The 17,265-nt window shown below is 33.7% G+C and overlaps 3 protein-coding genes across 5 annotated transcripts in view; 2 read left to right on the top strand and 1 right to left on the bottom strand.

Annotated features, from left to right (window-relative positions):
- Positions 1-4,742, bottom strand: part of LOC18586527 (pullulanase 1, chloroplastic) — an 18,319-nt gene extending 13,577 nt beyond the window's left edge. For 2 of the 3 annotated variants that reach the window (XM_007009976.2, XM_018129327.1), the window contains exons 1-9: positions 4,013-4,742; positions 3,371-3,512; positions 3,197-3,249; positions 2,892-3,000; positions 2,196-2,332; positions 1,906-2,105; positions 1,589-1,738; positions 1,014-1,074; positions 92-212 (exon numbers count right to left, since the gene is read on the bottom strand). In XM_007009976.2, coding sequence (XP_007010038.2) covers positions 92-212; positions 1,014-1,074; positions 1,589-1,738; positions 1,906-2,105; positions 2,196-2,332; positions 2,892-3,000; positions 3,197-3,249; positions 3,371-3,512; positions 4,013-4,234 — 1,195 coding nt within the window. In that variant the 5' untranslated portion in view covers positions 4,235-4,742. The remainder of the gene's footprint in view (positions 1-91; positions 213-1,013; positions 1,075-1,588; positions 1,739-1,905; positions 2,106-2,195; positions 2,333-2,891; positions 3,001-3,196; positions 3,250-3,370; positions 3,513-4,012) is intronic. The other variant, XM_018129326.1, reaches the window with a different exon arrangement.
- LOC18586526 lies at positions 4,661-6,409 on the top strand. Its single transcript, XM_018128803.1, has 3 exons — positions 4,661-4,759; positions 4,831-4,917; positions 5,807-6,409. Exons 1-3 carry the CDS (start codon positions 4,661-4,663, stop codon positions 6,407-6,409), a joined length of 789 nt encoding a protein of 262 aa, XP_017984292.1.
- Positions 8,950-17,265, top strand: LOC18586525. Its single transcript, XM_018128802.1, has 4 exons — positions 8,950-9,088; positions 9,892-12,125; positions 15,661-15,765; positions 17,170-17,265. The coding sequence occupies exons 1-4, from the start codon at positions 8,950-8,952 to the stop codon at positions 17,263-17,265; spliced, it is 2,574 nt and encodes an 857-aa protein (XP_017984291.1).

Below are 17,265 nucleotides of genomic sequence, written 5' to 3'. Positions count from 1 at the left end.
AAAAAAAAAAAAAAAACAAGGGAATTAGAAACAGGAGAAATTGTTGCTTTAAATGCAACATCCAAGATGTTAAACTAGGAAATCCTCTTACCCACATACTTCCAGTTCTCACTCTCATCATCAACACCAGCAAACTGGAATGTTGGCAGCAAATGAACATGAGTGATGCCAGCATTTGATAATTTCTTCAAATGGAGCACTCCTGCTGAGTCCTTCAAATTGTATGTACTTATTGTTAAGTACCAAATAATCATGCATAATCATCTTTATCACAAAGAAAAGGAAACAGAAGTGCATAATCATAGTATTTTCTTTTCCTTACACGTGAAAATATATATGTACACTCGTTAAACTTTTATTGCTTCTTTCCTTAGTAACTACAGAAGTGGATCACACAAATGCCGTGATGGATTTTAGGCTGACTCACAGCAAGGCACCCAAACTCAGAAATACCATCTCTTGTGTAACAAAACGAAAACTTTGCTTTTAAATCATGCAATTTTTCAACACGATTCCTTGTACCAAACATCATTGTCTGTAATTCACGGCTTTAAACCTTCTTTACATTTTACACTTCTTGTATATTAAAAGAATACTTAACAGTAAAGATAATTTCAAAATTTTCAATATAACAAAAGCGAAAAATGAAAAAATTTTCCTAAAACCATGTGCCAAAGTCAAACAAGACATTGATATTGGGACAGAGGGAGTACAGTGGTAGTATTTCTAATTCCATATTGTACAGATACATTTGCATTAGAATCCAAGTTCCAATGAAACTGCAAAGCTTGCTTTACTCTTTCAAATCAATCAAGGATCCTATTTAAGATTAAAAACGACATCAATTCCAAAAAGGAATGATGCAAAGGAAATTAAATCATGTATGCTCAGAAATTGTGTTGTAGCAGGAACTATAAACATCTTAGAATTATAGTACAGACTAGCCAAGAAACCCTTGCATTCTTTCGAGAACAACTTTCTTCCAAAAATATGGATCACAAGAACACAACTACCTGCAAGGTGAAAGCCATATAACCGCCACAAAAGTCAGGATTAACAGTGTTGTCATTGGCACTGCAGTAGCGACAAAGATTCTCATTATTAACACAACTTGCTGACCACTGCACAAGGGCCAAAGAAGAAACAAAAAATGCCCTAATTTTGCACATTACCTAAAATTGGAACATGTGGACATTTTAGGTTACACAAACCTTAGCCTACTTTCCCTGATCCTCAGAAGGAGTAGGAACAAGCAGGCTATAGTTCAGATTCACCCTCCTCCTTCCTCCCCACTCCCAATCCCCCCAGTCATGTTCTCTTCAAATGAACCAAATTATGAAGGGTAACATGAGCCACAGCTCCAAATAGAGAAAACCATAGACAGGGAAGGCTCCACATTTTAAGTTTGGGGCCTGGTGTTTGAAGAGACTCTTCTGATCCAATAACTCTACAAACTATTTGAACACCACCTGAGAAAAATCTTATAACATACTACATACTAACCCATAAAACCTATAATGTTCTCAGGAAATAAAGTAAATGTGACCTAGATTACGTTGTAAGAACAATATAAGAATTACATATATACCTAAAATCCCGTATGTGTAATTCATATATACTTATGTCAGAGAAAGAAAGTATATCAGGTTTCTTGTCTGCCAATTCATCCCATCCTTCAGGTTTTAAACCGTTGGAATCAAGATTAACAAACAAAGTTCGCCTTCCATCTGATGAAAGCCTGATTCAACAAGGAAACAGCATAAACAGCACATTAAATGTATATGATCTTTATCTCAACTACATAAATATAACCATGATCAGGTAAAAGCAGACCACATAACTTTAGACACAAATCACGCACAGCTATACCAGAGAATTGTTGGCTAGCAGAGAGAAACAACATACCCTCTTGCATATGGATCATTTGCATAACATTTTTCAATTTGCAAGGTGCTTGGATGATAGACAGATACTTCATACACATAGTAACAGCCTTCCCATCTTTTTGGTCCTTTAGTACTCCAAACACCATTAGTTTCCACCAGCTGGATTATTTCCAGCGGACTCCCACCCATTGGATCCTTATAGATATGAGCATGCACTGCCTAATTTGATTCACAAATAAGCAAAAAATAATGATTCTAAAGAGCATAAACAAGACTTCTTCAATTTTTTTCTAAAGTAATAGTGCATACTTGGGCAGTGGGAGCCCAAAGGTATAGAGACACCACTTCTCCTAAATAATGTGCACCAAGAGGACCATCATATGAGAATAATTCATCCAGGATGCCAGGTAACTGCAAACCAGTAGCATTGCTGCAGTTTCCATGGGCTGTATAGAAGAAGGATAAAGGAGATATAAATGATAGGCACCAAGTTAAAAGCACTAACCGGCCAAAAGAAATTAGATGCATTATGTTCATTCAGACAAAGAGAATTTGATAATAAATGTGTCCAGAAAATAGATAAGAGTGACTTCATCAAACAAATTAATGCTCACACAATAGAGCTTACAAAATATATGATGCAATTTCCAGAGAAAATGGACAAGAAACACAGAATGGCGGCAATAATTTACCCTAACACATCACCAAACCAATGTTACCAACTAAAAAGAAAGACCCAATTGAAAATGTCCAACAGATCATTGGATGGACAAAACAAGCATACAAATATATACTTGAATAAACAAATTTAAAACTGAATTGGCAGCAATAGGTTGTCAGCAAAAACAGAAATATAATTAAAAAATGTCCAAGACATAACTGAGGATACTTCAAAACTTATTATCCTGATATGAGATCATCTACTTTCTTAATTACTGGTGGCAAATAATTTCCACATAAATAGAAGAGAAAGGAAAAGAAACAAAACACAGCCAAAATGCGTACAGTTGAATGCAGCAACTGCTAATTGGCATTTGAGGAGATTTTTGGCGTCCAGAGCAGGAGGCACTTTGAAAGCTCTATAATTTTGAATATGAGGAAACTTCTCAATTACCTATCAAGCTCAAGGCTAGAGGTGTAAGTCAATTACAAGGAGTACTTCAAACTTATTAAAAATATGCTTTTATTATGTGTTGGCAGAAATAAGAACCAATGTGTAGGCAAACCACACAATGAGACCAACAACAACTAGCAGTGGTAGAACTAAAAGTTTAAATTATTACTGCAACTGGGAAAAGAAATTTTGTTACATTTGGAGGCAGCCCATTTCTGTCTTCCTCAAGTTTAATTTCTGCATCCTGGCCTATCATGACAAAGATTACATCAAACTTAGACAGCCGTCTTTTGATTTACAACAAAGACAAGAGGCTTATGAGAAACTTAGATCACCACGATTAAAATGTAATTGTTAGCCTAATCCAAACCTTGAATTCCATCATCTGTAACAGATAAAGCAGCAACTTTACTTGCATACAAGTAGCAGGAACCATCCCCAACATCTACATTCCACGCTATTATAGTTTTACTAACCCAATATGCCCTCGAATACAACAAACTGTCCTGCAACTGATCACCATTTTAGGTAAATTAGTATTCCAAAAATTAGCATTGTATCTTTTCAAAACCAAATACCCAATCAGATTCTAAATGAAAACAAAAAAAAAAAAAGAAATTCAAATTCTATTAGAAGTGTCAAGTTTTCTTCCCAATTACATCTGTTTTGCAGTGCTTATCCAAACATTCAGTATTATTAGCAAATCCCATCTTTATTTTCATCATTCCAAATTTAATTTTTTTTAAGCCTTAATCCTTTTTGTCAAATTTAACCCTAAAAGAAAGGATAAAACCAAAGATAAACTATTTCTCTCAATGTAATAAAAATTCTCAAACTACTCTCAAAACCCATATATAGTATCTCCCAAAATTCTCACAAAAGAAAAACTCATTAAAAGAACGAAAACGGTATCCAAAGAACAGAACTTTAAATTTAAAAAAAAAAAAAAGAAGGAAGGGACCTTTCAGTTGAAAATATGTAGAAGACCCAAAGAGAGAAAAAAAAGAAGAACCTGAGACGAAGAGGAGACTTGAAAGGGCATGGAAGAGGAAGAGCAATTAAGGGGTAGTTTGGGAAAGGACGTGAAAGAGAAAGGACGAGAGAGAAGAGGGTTTGGTTTGGTATATAAACGACGTCGTATACGAGTAGTGGCACGGCAATGAAGAGGCTTGGCGGGTGTTGCTGGTGGTGTTGATGGGAGAAGTGAAAGTGGAAGAGAAAGTACATCAAACATTTCTTCTTTTTTTTTTTTTATTCTCTCTGTTTAATGCTCAGTGAGATATTTTTCTGGAATATTTTTATTCTGTTTATATATAAACGAGCAATGGCAAGATCAAATCTTCATTTCAAGATCAAATCTTGAATAATTTTCAGTGTACCCTTCAAACAAAAGTGAGTGATATACACCTAATCCTTTATCCTAAGCTTATCACAAATCAATCTGACATCATTGGCCAATAAAATGAAGAATCTGACATGAAAAGACTTTTCTTTTCTCTGTTTTACCTCCTGTACTTGAGGCTTTATCTCTCTTTTTTACTTTCTATCTTTTTCCCACTTTCTTCCGTCAGCCTTTCCACATACTTGACCATTGTCTCTACGTGCAACCTGACAATATCTCATCAATTTGGTGGTGATAACTCAAACTCATTACTCTAACATGGAGATGGAGAGTGAAACAGAGGATTTTTTGGACCATCCCTTGGTGTACAACGAAAGCAAAGAATCTTGTTGCTCAGCTTTTGGGGGATCCATTATTGTCAACCCAAAGCTACAGCTGCGAGGAATGCGTGTTTCATCTTCATGAAAAATGTGCCCAGGCACCTTTAGAAATTAATCATCACCGTCTTCATTGGGAACACCCTTTTCTTATTCTTCGGAAAGGTGTTGGTTGTTGTGATCTATGCCAGGAACCAGGTCAGATATTCATTTATCGATGTCCTTTTTGCGCGTTTTCCCTTGATGTCAAATGTGCTTTATTTTCACTTGGTCAAAATTTGCTAGAATCCAAATACAATGCCCACCTGCATCCATTGCTCTTCATTGAAAACCATAAAGATGAACTGAAAAAATTTATTTCCTTCACCTGTGAGGAACCATTAACAGATTCTATATATATTTGCATTGATTGCAGAATTTATTTTCATAAGAAATGTGCTCAATTACCCACTGAAATTAATCACCCCTGCCATCGATTACACCCTTTTTTTGTCGAATTTAGTGAACAAAGGAGACTATTTTGCAATGCAAGCTTTGCCAAACTAATCATTTCGGATACTTTTATCGTTGTTCTCCTTGCAATTTTGACATTGACATTGAATGTGTATGGCCTCGCCCTGTTATTGGAGATAAAACTCGTAATGAGCACCCCTTTAGCTTGTTATGGGGACAGGAATCATTTATTTGTGATGAATGCGGCACTGAGGGGAATAAATCTTTCGTATATGTGTTCTACATGTCATCTCTAAGTTCATAAGAAGTGCACTTCATTGCCAAGCATCATCAAAATCTCACGGCATGACCACTTTGTTTTCCACCATTATTTCAGTCAAGAAAAGGATATTGTAAAGCAAGAATGCAAGATTTGTTATCATGAAGTGAAAAGAGAGTATGGGTGTTATTGTTGTTTGAAGCAGGATTGCAGTTATATTGTCCATGTGACTTGTGCTACTGAGGATTGCAGTTATATCGTCCATGTGACATGTGACTTGTGCTACTGAGGATTGCAGTTATATTGTCCATGTGACTTGTGCTACTGAGGATTGCAGTTATATTGTCCATGTGACATGTGACTTGTGCTACTGAGGATTGCAGTTATATTGTCCATGTGACTTGTGCTACTGAGGATGAGGATTTGTACTACATAGTTGATTCAGAAAATCAGGATGAGCCCATTGAAAGTTCCATAGGGTGTTCTATCACTTGTGTTATTGAGGTGAATGAATGTGGAGAAGCAACAAAGATAAATCATTTCAGCCATGAACACTACTTAATTTTAGAAGACAAGATCGAAGAGGATGATGACAAACATTGCGATGGATGCATGCTCTCTATCTTGGATTCATTTTACTATTGTTTGCAATGCGATTTTCTTTTTCCTAAGACTTGTGCTGAATTACCAATGAAGAAGTATTATTGGTCCAACCCGCACCTGCAAAACCTTAAATCCAACTGCATTTTTGAATGTAATGGTTGTTATTATCAATGCAGCGATTTCGCTTGCAACTGTGATGAGTGTGATCTCTCGTTGTGCCTTAAATGTGCTAGAATTTCTGATATCGTCATTTATCAGGGCCATGAACACCCCCTCTTTTGTGATCTCAAATATAAAGGGGGATGCACTGCTTGTGGTATTCAACCTTATCATGCATACAGATGTAAGGATTGCAACTATGCTTTTGCATTTTGAATGCATTATTCTTCCACAAGTAGTGTGACATAAGTGTGATAAACACTTTTTAAAACTTATTTATAATGATGAAAATATGATTTAGAACAACATTACTGTGATATATGAGAAGAAGAAATAAATTCAAATCATTAATTTTATCTTTGCTCAATTTGTGATCATTCTGTTTATGTTAGATGCGTTTTTGAAGAATTTCTATTTATCTAGTTTGGGAGCACATATACGTATAAAGATCATTCGCCTCCTCACTTTTATCAGGAAGATTTACTACTACCCAAAATGTGCTAAATGCGGTAAAGGTTGCCAAGATCTGGTTCTTGAGTGTGCTATATGCAACTATATTTTAAATATTTTAGGGTATTTATGACCTTCAGTGAACTTACTTAAAATGCTTAATCCTTTCTTTCACTCTTCAAATAAAGAAATGATTTTTGCTATAAGAATATCCTAAAATCATAAACAAATTCTAGAACTTTTCTTTACAAATGGTGGTTCAGAATTTATAATTCAAATTTTTAATTTACATCTCTCAAACTGCCTAACCAATTTTTTCACAAAAAAAATAACTTCATGCATTTAAACAAAAAATTAATATTATAAACATGTTATTGTTTTAAAATTTAACTTAAACGTGTGAAATTAAACTTAATAGAATTTGAAAAAAAAATTTAACTTTCATAAATTACACAAATAATAATTTCTTAGTTGAAAATTATTATAATAAAAACAATAATGGTACACTAAAATAGAATAAAGTAACTGTTCACAAAGCCACCAAACCCAAGTAACCAACCTAAAGCAGCAGGATGCAGCAACGAAGGAAACCTAAGTATTCTCCATAATTATATATATATATATATATATTCCTTCTAAGCTTCAAATAACATGCTTTGGATTGAAACACCATTACAATTCATTTCTCCATGAGTAAACCAAACCTTATTACCTTATGCAACCAAAAAACGAAAAACCCAAACCAAAAACAATAGAAAAAACAATTATGATAGTCCATAAATAATAAAAAAATCGATGCTTTTTGAACGAAGAGAAATAGGCAAAAGAAACAAATCGTGGGCGGCCAAGAAAAGAAATCAGCAGACGAACGGTGTGTCCAAAAAGAAACAGAAACAACAGCCAAAAAATAGCACCTTGAAAGACGACAGGAAACCCCATGCAACAGACAGGAAAAGGAATAAAAAACATTAAGACAGGTATACAGCTATGGTTTTAGAATTTAACATGAAATGAAATTAAAAAGTAATTATCTAAAATCATAAATTTATATATTAAATTATATATATAATAAAAAAAATTCAAAAAAATTGACAATCATCACCATCTTAATTCCGGCACTGAAAATAAACCATGTTCAAAAAAATTTAAGTGATTTCTCCATCAATACAGTGCTAGCGCAAAGCCATACACAAAGTAAGCAACCGGAAGTAGTGCAGTTCAGCAAGGGCAAAGCCAACCACAACCGGCGGCGCAACCGAGGAGGCCAACCGACAATATTAGAATGAACTAACAAGGAGAACACAAACAGTAAATCCAAAAGCAAACACAAACCCAGGGAAGATATACCTGCCAAATAAAAGTATCAATCATCTGTGCAAAATAAAAATAAATAGATATCAAATCATAACAGAACATGAACAAAACATAGAGAAATACAAATACCGTGGATATCCTTTGATGTTCTTTGTTGATTCATTTCCATCGGCCCTCTGAAATCAGAAGTAAAGTAAAAGAAAATGGTTTTTTAACCTTAAGCCTGGTAAAGCAACTCGAGTGGACCTCTCCATCAAGGAGCCAATGTGTTAAATGAAGCATACCTATCGTCATTAGCTATCACTTGTTAATTTAAAGGGAAAAAATAATGCTTCATGATGCTGCAACTTCCTTGTGAGGCAGAGAAAACGACTTGATCTACACTTGAACGCATGCTGTCAAATTTAGTGTTGGCATCGAATGAATTTCCATGCCATGGCTGATAGATAAAACCAAGCAAAATAAGATTATTAAATTTATTTGGTACCGATCTTTAATTTACCAGAAAATAATGTATACGCATAAGCTAATACCTCCCTGTGAGTGTGGATTTAAGTATGCCTTCCGGTATTTCTTTTTCAATCTTCCATTAATGTATTTCTTAATTAATTTATATTGGTAAGGCATAGTGTTTTAATAATGAAAAGTTGTGGTGAGTCTTTCTTTATAACAGTCGATTGTCCTGACTCATGACTCATGGTATCATGGCATTCGAGGCATTCTTTTTTTAGTATTTAATTAAATTATAAGTCTTTCTTGATAATTGATTATGGAAAACATTTGAAACTTAGTATGTAATTTATATGATTCGGAAAGGGTGAGTGAAGTACAGCTCAATTCATTCTTCCCATTATTATTATTTTTTATTTGAGAAGTTGCACTATTATATTAACTATTGACTTCTGTTAGTGTTATATTGAAACTTAAGACATCAGACCTGAAATACCCTTCCGCTGCATCAGTGAAAGATACACACCGGTGACAATTCAGCCATGGATTCTTTCATGCATCCTAGGAGTGAGTGCTGCGCACTGACATATATCAGTCATCAACCCAACTTAACGTTAGGAGACAAGATCGATGAAGATGATGATGATTTATATTGTGATGGATGCGGGCTTTTTATCTCAGGTTTGTTTTATTTTTATTTTTTTTTTGTTTTTGCCCAATCATTGTATTTAACATATTGAAATAGAAACTGATCAAAACAAGAAGAGAGGATACACTTCAATCTACTCTCGTAGGTAGATTACTGACAAAGATTGTCATGAAATCCTGTATTGCTCTAGGGAATCGTTGTGGAAGTCGCTGCATTCTCTCCTCTTTTATCAAACTCTAACTTTGCTTTCCTTTCGTGCCGCCTTCAGCCAACAGTTACCGCCTGACTCCAGATTTTGAAAGGGAAGTACCAACAGAGTCATCTCTAATTCACAATCTCTGGTTCCCAATGGCCATTACAGCGTCACCAGTGTCTTTCCTCTCTTATCAAACACTAACTTTGCTTTCCTTTGCCGCCTTCAGCCTGCAATCACGCCTCACCAGTCTCGAGCAAGCAATCTCTCACCAGTCTGACTTAATTAGCATTAGATGAGACTCTGTAAATGGAAGGCTCCCACCTGCACCAGCAATTCCCCATTATAGCAAAAAGCAGAAAGAAGCCAAAGAAAAATCAACTTCCTTCGCAAACAACCCATCATCATTCAAAACCCATTTCGTCTATGTTTCTACTGAATTCACCATATTTAATACGAATTTTCACTTTTGGAAACTTCTCAAAGAAATTTGTACTTTACAGTGACGTTATTATTTCATTTGGATTGAGCATACCTTTTCACAAGCTATATTATTTTTATTTTTTCGTAAGTGTTCTTCTCTACTATTTCACTCCTATTATAATTACAATTAAAGATTTGTTATACTACTGTTCTTCTCAGGTTTGTTTTACTACTCTTCACAACGTGATTTTTATCTCCATAAAGCTTGTCTTGAAATGCCAGAGGAGGTGTGTCACTGGTCACATCCACAACACTTTCTTGTCTATGTAAAAGTTACCACTCCTTTTCAATGTTACTTTTGTCTTCAAAGTTGCACTGGTTTCTCTTACTCCTGTGATCTATGTGAACATGAGATATGCCCTCGCTGTGTTAGTATTCCCAATCCCCACCAACATCCAGGACACAAAGATGAACTCACCTTTTCTGATATCAGCTTTGAAGGGAAATGCGCTGCCTGTGGCGATTGTATTGATCATGAGAAAGCATACAGATGTACGGATTGCATTCATTATGGTTTGGATTTGAAATGCTTGACACTTCCACTTGCAGCACGGCACAGGTGTGATAAACACATCCTAAAACTTGTTTATTATGATGAAAATGATGATCTGGAACGACCTCATTGTGATATTTGTGGAGAGAGAAGACTTCCAAATCATTGGTTTTACCGTTGTTCCATTTGCAACAATTCTGCTCATCCAAAATGTGCACTTGGAAAATATCCATTTATTAAGGATGGGAGTACCCTCAGTCATAAAAATCATCCACACCCTCTGATTACTGTCAAGAAGGTTTCCAACCTTAAATCTGATGAATGTTTTGAATGTGGTGATTCTTGTCAAGATTTGGCTTTTTGGTGTGAAACATGCTGCTCTCATGCCCACTTGGAATGTTTAAATACGAAAACACTGAAGACTGAAAGAAATCCTGATGAGTTACAAAAGGAGATTAATCATCCCTGTCACCGTATGCATCCTCTTTCTTTAAAATTCCATAACAAGTATAACTTTTGCGAGATATGCAAAAACAAAGAACGGGGATATTTTTATGGATGTTCTCCTTGCAATTTTGGCATTCACATTGATTGTGCATTTCCAAGCCTTGTTATTGAAAATAAAACTCATGAACACCCATTCAACTTGTTTTGGAGACAAGGCTCGTTTATTTGTGATGCATGTGGTACCGAGGGCAATTATGCTTCTTATATATGTTCTACATGTCACCTCCAAGTCCATAAGAAATGCACTTCACTGCCACGCATCATCAAAACCGCAATGCATTATGATCATCCTATTTTTCACAACTATTTTGTTCGAGAAAGTGACCTTGATCAAAAGCATGAATGCAGAGTTTGTTACAAAGAAGTGAAAAAGGAGCATGGCTGTTATAGTTGTTGGAGGCAAGATTGCAAATATATTGTTCATGTGAATTGTGCTATTGTGGAAGATATGCACTGGATAATTGATTCAGAAAATCAAGATGAGCCAAGTGACAATTCAGTCACGGATTCTTCCATCACTCGTGTTATTGAGGTGAACCAAAGTGGGGAAGCAGAAAAGATAGAACATTTCAGTCATGGCCACGACTTAATGTTAGGAGACAAGATCAAAGAAGAAGATGATAAATGTTGTGATGGATGCGTGCTATCTATCTCAGGTTTGTTTTACTATTGTTCACAATGTGATTTCTTTCTCCATAAATCTTGTGCTGAATTACCAAGAAAGAAGCATCATTGGTTTCATAAGCACCACACTACCCTTGAATCAATTGCCACTTTTCTTTTGAAGATAGAGGCAACAGAATCACCTTGCATTTTTGAATGTCGCTTTTGTCTTCATGTTTGTAGTGGTTTTTTTTACTGCTGTTCTGATTGCGACCTCAAGGTATGCCTTCGATGTGCTAGTATTCCTCATGCCCACCAACATTCAGGACACAAAGACCACATCTTTTTAAATAGCGAATATAAAGGGAAATGCACTGCATGTGGTTGTGGCATTTATCATGGGAATGCTTACAAATGTAAGGAGTGCACTGATATTTATGCTTTGGATTATGCATGCTTGACACTTCCACTTGCAGCACGGCACAAGTGTGATAAACACATCCTAAAACTTGTCTATCATGACGAAAATGATGATCCGGAACAACATTATTGTGATATTTGTGAAGAGAAAAGAGATCCAAATTATTGGTTTTACCTTTGTTCCATTTGTGATAATTCTGCTCATCCTAAATGTGTTCTTGGAAAATATCCATTTATTAAGATTGGGAGCACCTACCTCAACGAAGATCAAGAACCCCGTCTCACTTTTACGAAGAAAATTGGCTACTGCCCTAAATGTTTCGAATGTGGTAAGCCTTGTCTAGATTTGACTCTTGAGAGTGCAAATTCTGTATGCTACCACTTCAACTGTGTTCTGAAAAACTATTCGAAGTACGTTAGAGAACGAATGCTCTGATCTCCTTCAAAATTGTGGTCCGTTTTTAATGAGATTGATGTGTTTATTGGAGAGGTTAGAGTAATTTACTTCCGAATGTGTTCGGAGAAGCAAATGGCATGCAGATTCTTTGGCAAAGGCTGGTGTGGATTGGGGTGATATGTTTATGGCATGGTGGTGAGTTTGTGAAGCTTCCCATTTGGTTGTATCAGTTATGAGCAGATTTCTCTTGTCAGATTTTTCAAGTGTGAGGGTGTCTGTTTGAGTCGTATGACTAGTTGGTTTTTTAGTTCGGGGATTGTAATATTGTTTGATTGTTTGTTTTCGGTTTTTGGTTAAATGTTATATTGTTTGTAATTTGGGGTGTTCTCTGTTTTGGTTGTACTCTGGAATTGTGACAGAATTATAGTCTCTCATTCTACCCCTTATGTTAATTGATTCAATAAACTTCCTTCTAATATTGTTACTTTTTCTTCTCATGTTTGTATATATAAATTGTGACTTGTTATTTAGACATGCACTAAACCATTAACCATTTTTAAGAAAAGCTTAAAACATTTTAGTTTTGATATATGCTTATCTCTCTTCTTTTTTTTTCTTTTTTCTTATCTAAAAAATCTATTAATTGTCGATTTACCCAAAAAATATTTGGAGTTAAATACTTATAACATTTGTATTGATTAAAAAAAATACAAATAATATTAGTATTATACCAAACCTTAAAAAGCTATATTTAATTTAATTATTGCAAAAAATAATATTCTAGGTTATATATAGGTTTTGCATTAGTACATTATTACTATTACTATTTGTTATAATCATTACAATAAAGAATTTTAAGAGTAAAATACATTCAAATCATTAAAGATTGTTTTAATTTATCTCAAATTTATTAAATTTTAAAATAGAAACTCCATTTCAAAACATCAAACAATATTATCAGATATTAAAAAGTTATTATATTATCCATATTAAAACACCAAAACTCGGCCAGAAAAACATTGATTGATAATTCCACCACAAGCTTACTTGCAAACTACCTAAAATTTTTTGTGAAGGAGTGCATAGTTGAGAAGATCGTGATCATCTTATAGGCAATTATTCCTCAAGATATCGGAAACCAATGTGTTACTGGCAAAAGACTTGTACAGAGATTTTTCAATCAAGAAATTCTTATAGGAAAATATAAGTACGAGAGTTTAATTGAACGCAATAAATGTTTATGTGATATGATGATATGCAGACATTGATATCAAGAAGAGAAATTGAGAAATTCGATCTTAGTAATAGAAGCAAAGGAAATCTACAAACTCAATAAGAAGTTGGAACTAAACTTCATAGACGAGAAAGATGAGGTGATTCAAAGGTTGGTGAAACTTGAAGCTGCAGATGTAAAGGCGAGATGTTCACTGGATCAGACTCCATAGTACAGTACAAGGGTGTAGCAAAGGTTAGAATGCCGGTTACGGTGATGTTTGGTGTCCGATTTCTCTAACGAGGATGTTGATAGTGTCGGAATTTCAATCTGAAGCGATTTTGAGAAGAAAAGTTGAAGAGAATGATGAACACAACATCGGAGAAAAAGAGAGAAAACAGAAAGAATTGAAAAATAATTCAAAATTTGGGAAAAAGGTATTTTTAGTTACTCTCTTGTAACAATTATATCAACCACCTTAGATCTAGCTTTGAATATTGTGCATTACAAATAGGGACGGCCCAATAAGTTTAAAGGCCTAAAACGAAACATTTAAATTAGGCTTTTTTTTATTAAAATTAAAAAATATATATTAAAATTTTATTTTTTTAACTTTTTGAGATGCAAAATTTTTAATTAAACTTTTATAATCAAATTCTTCTAATATGGTATGTTATTCTTATGACTTATCACTTTGGATCTTGGAATTATCTTGTTAAGGTCCATTGCTTGGATTAGTTCCCATTAATATGTTAAAATTTTTGCTCTTAGGTCAAAAAAAAATTCTTCTAATATTTCTTTTTCAATTGACAATATAGTCAATTCATTTAATCTTTCTTAAAACAATGTTGATCTTAAATAAAATTTTATTAATTTTAGTTTTGAAAAACTTCTTTCTCTTAATGTAATATTTATTGAAATTGTTAACATTGTTTTAAAAGCAATATATGCATTTAGAAAAAAATCGAGTATTCTTATATGATTAAGTATGTTAATTGGATTGTTTTTTTCTTGTATAATTTCTTTTTAAATTTTTAACTCTGAAAATAAGTTTGAACCATCAATATCAGAATAGTTGTTATATTTTAATAAACATTCAAGATTAAGGCAATATTTTTTCAAACTATTATCATCTCATGATTTTAACTTTTTACCTCTAAATTAAAAACTAAAAATATTTTCATATATTTTAAATTGTTTAAATCTATTTTGAAGTGAAAAAATTACTTGAATAATCAGATTCATATTTTCGATTTGACATGAGGTACAAAAATAGTGAACTATTATAATTATCTTATATTTTTTAAATGGCTAATATAAAATCAACAATCAAAATTTCTAATTCAAATAAATCAACTATCACATAAAATAAAAATAACATAACAATATAATATAAACTCTAAATTAAAGTAAAAAAAATATGTAAATATTAGAACAATAGTACTTAATTGTTGAATGCTTATTACAAACCGCAAATGAGATTCACAACTTTATGAAGATAATAAAAGAACAGACTTCCTGTGTATTCTTTGGAGAAAAATTAAAATTAAAGAAAGAAAATACAAATGAAAAAGGAAGATTTTAAAAGTAAATATTATACATTGTAAAAAATAATTAATTTTATATATAGGAAAAAAATAGCTATTGAAAATTATTAAATGTGTTGATTGGAAATAAGATAAATAAGTGAGAAAAAAATAATTATTGGAGATTATTAAAAATATATAATTGTTAGTTTATTGAAAATAAGAGAATATAGTTAAGAATTAATAGTAATCTAGAAATAAAAAAATTAATAAAAAATTAAAATTTATTAAGCATATAATTAAAAAATAAAAAAACAAATAATTTTATTAATTATTAATTATTTTTATATTTTTTATACATTTTTAATATAATTAATTATATTATAATTATTATAAAATTATAAATTTTTTTAAAATTGGGACCTCTTCAAATTGAAAACGTAAAACCCTTGCTTGGTGGCTTTACCCAAGGGCCGGCCGTGAGTTTAATACTCTAAAAACTTACAATAAGCCGAATGAGATGTTGCTTGTGGCTGTTTCACATCTTATTGGGAAAAGCTTCGTCAGAATGATCTCAGGGCCAAAATCCACAGAAAGACGATCTTTTCTTGTCAGATGATAATTTACACTTGAGCGATTGATTAATAATTCCTCATCCACTTCGACATAAAGTTGATTAGGAAGTCTATAAATATAGAAATCCTCTCAACTTCCATGCCAAAGCACAAGGTTTTCATTGAATCGCCTTAACTACAATGTCGTTCTCTAGGTGTTTGGTATGCCTTACTTTGCTCTTGCTCTTGTCCGCAGGCTCACAGAGTTGCCTCTTGATAGAGAAGCGGAATCTAAACAATTCTATCGAGGACTTGAGACAGTACCTGAACGAAGAAGCTAAGAAAATCCAGAACGGACAGCTTGAGAGAACAAGTCCGGGGGGGACCTGACCCACAACATCACTTCATAAATAACTATCACCTTCTTCATGTGGATTTTATTTTTTGTCACCTTTCCCTGTCTCTCTCTCTCTCTCTCTCTTGAATATGGAGAAAACAACATCAAAATGTGCGTTGACTTGAGACAGTACCTGAACGGAGAAGCTAAGAAAAACCAGAATGGACAGGTTGAGAGAACAGGTCCTGGGGGACCTGACCCACAGCATCACTTCATAAATTACTAGTTTATAACTTTTTAGTAGGAGGTGGTATCTTCTGTAACGAGTAAAACAGGATTGNCCCCCTTCCCCCCCCCCCCTCCCTCTCTCTCTCTCTCTCTTCTCTCTTCTCTCTTGAATATGGAGAAAACAACATCAAAATGTGGGTTTCACTTGAAAATGGAGGGAAATGTCAAATACCTGTTAGATATGAAAAATCCTCTTCTCGTAGGACCTTGTACGTTTACATATGCTTGTACTATCTTTAATAGATTAAATGAATGTTTCACTTTTTAATCTTTATTTTCTCAGCTATTCTAAACTTATTTGCATATAATGAATGCTTCCACAAGTTAATCGAGTTCAACATGTCAAACTCACATTCTCTGCAAATTAGTTTAGAATAGCCGAGAACATTGAAACATTCATTTAATCTATTAAAGATAGTAAAAGCATATGTAAACCTACAAGGTCCTACGAGAAGAGGAATTTAAATATCTAACAGGCATTTGACATTTCCCTCCATTTTCTTGTTTCTTGCAAGCAAGAGATTTTTAATTTATGTTGGGGTTCGATTGCTCCTCTGTTTTGAGGGTTTGAACTCTTTTTGTTTTGATGGATTAGCTTAGGCTCTTAATTTGCACAGTGTTGATTCTGATCTTAGCCCGAATTCTTTTGTATAGAGGCTTGCTTTTCTCTGCTTGTGCTGCCAATTGCATTTTGAGCAGCCTTCTCTCTTTTGTAAGTGTACAGGGCTACGTTTCCACCAAAGCTAATTTCCTTATGTCAAGAGGAGTCTTTTACCATTTTGGTTCAAGACTTGTTACGGCATTCTAGGTTTTGGCTCAATAATAAAATCACTTGTCAGAAAAAACAAAAAAAAAAACCTTGTGGAAGCAAAAGCAAAAGGAAAAATAACAAATGAAATACAACTCAGAATATTTCTCTTTATCGCTTGCATACGAAAATTATTCATTCTACAGAGCTAATGTGGCATTAGAAACAAGAATAAGCAATCCAATCCTATCAACTGTTAAAAAAGCTAACTAAAAGGCTAGCCTGCAGCAATCATTTGAGTTCAAACCCCATGTTCTGAATCTTCTGATTCTTGTGTAGTATTATTGACAGTATCGATCAGTAGCATTTAAGAGCAGCAATACATTTCAAAATGGAATATGCATGCAGAGGGCTATATTTCCCGTTGATACCAATCGGATTGAGTAA

Source organism: Theobroma cacao, chromosome 10, assembly GCF_000208745.1.
Source record: "Theobroma cacao cultivar B97-61/B2 chromosome 10, Criollo_cocoa_genome_V2, whole genome shotgun sequence".
Lineage (NCBI taxonomy): Eukaryota > Viridiplantae > Streptophyta > Magnoliopsida > Malvales > Malvaceae > Theobroma > Theobroma cacao.
Note: the sequence above shows the minus strand (reverse complement) of the source record. Positions and strands in the feature narration are given on the sequence as shown.

What these genes read in the sequence shown, in the direction of transcription:
- LOC18586526 (XM_018128803.1), top strand. Translation starts at nt 4,661, where the DNA reads ATGGAGATGGAGAGTGAAACAGAGGATTTTTTGGACCATCCCTTGGTG. An exon ending in CTTTTGGGGGATCCATTATT is followed by an intron (nt 4,760 to 4,830) that starts GTCAACCCAAAG and finishes AGGCACCTTTAG; the next exon opens with AAATTAATCATCACCGTCTT. An exon ending in TGATCTATGCCAGGAACCAG is followed by an intron (nt 4,918 to 5,806) that starts GTCAGATATTCA and finishes TGTGCTACTGAG; the next exon opens with GATTGCAGTTATATTGTCCA.
- LOC18586525 (XM_018128802.1), top strand. Translation starts at nt 8,950, where the DNA reads ATGGATTCTTTCATGCATCCTAGGAGTGAGTGCTGCGCACTGACATAT. An exon ending in ATGCGGGCTTTTTATCTCAG is followed by an intron (nt 9,089 to 9,891) that starts GTTTGTTTTATT and finishes TGTTCTTCTCAG; the next exon opens with GTTTGTTTTACTACTCTTCA. An exon ending in CTCTTGAGAGTGCAAATTCT is followed by an intron (nt 12,126 to 15,660) that starts GTATGCTACCAC and finishes GTCGTTCTCTAG; the next exon opens with GTGTTTGGTATGCCTTACTT.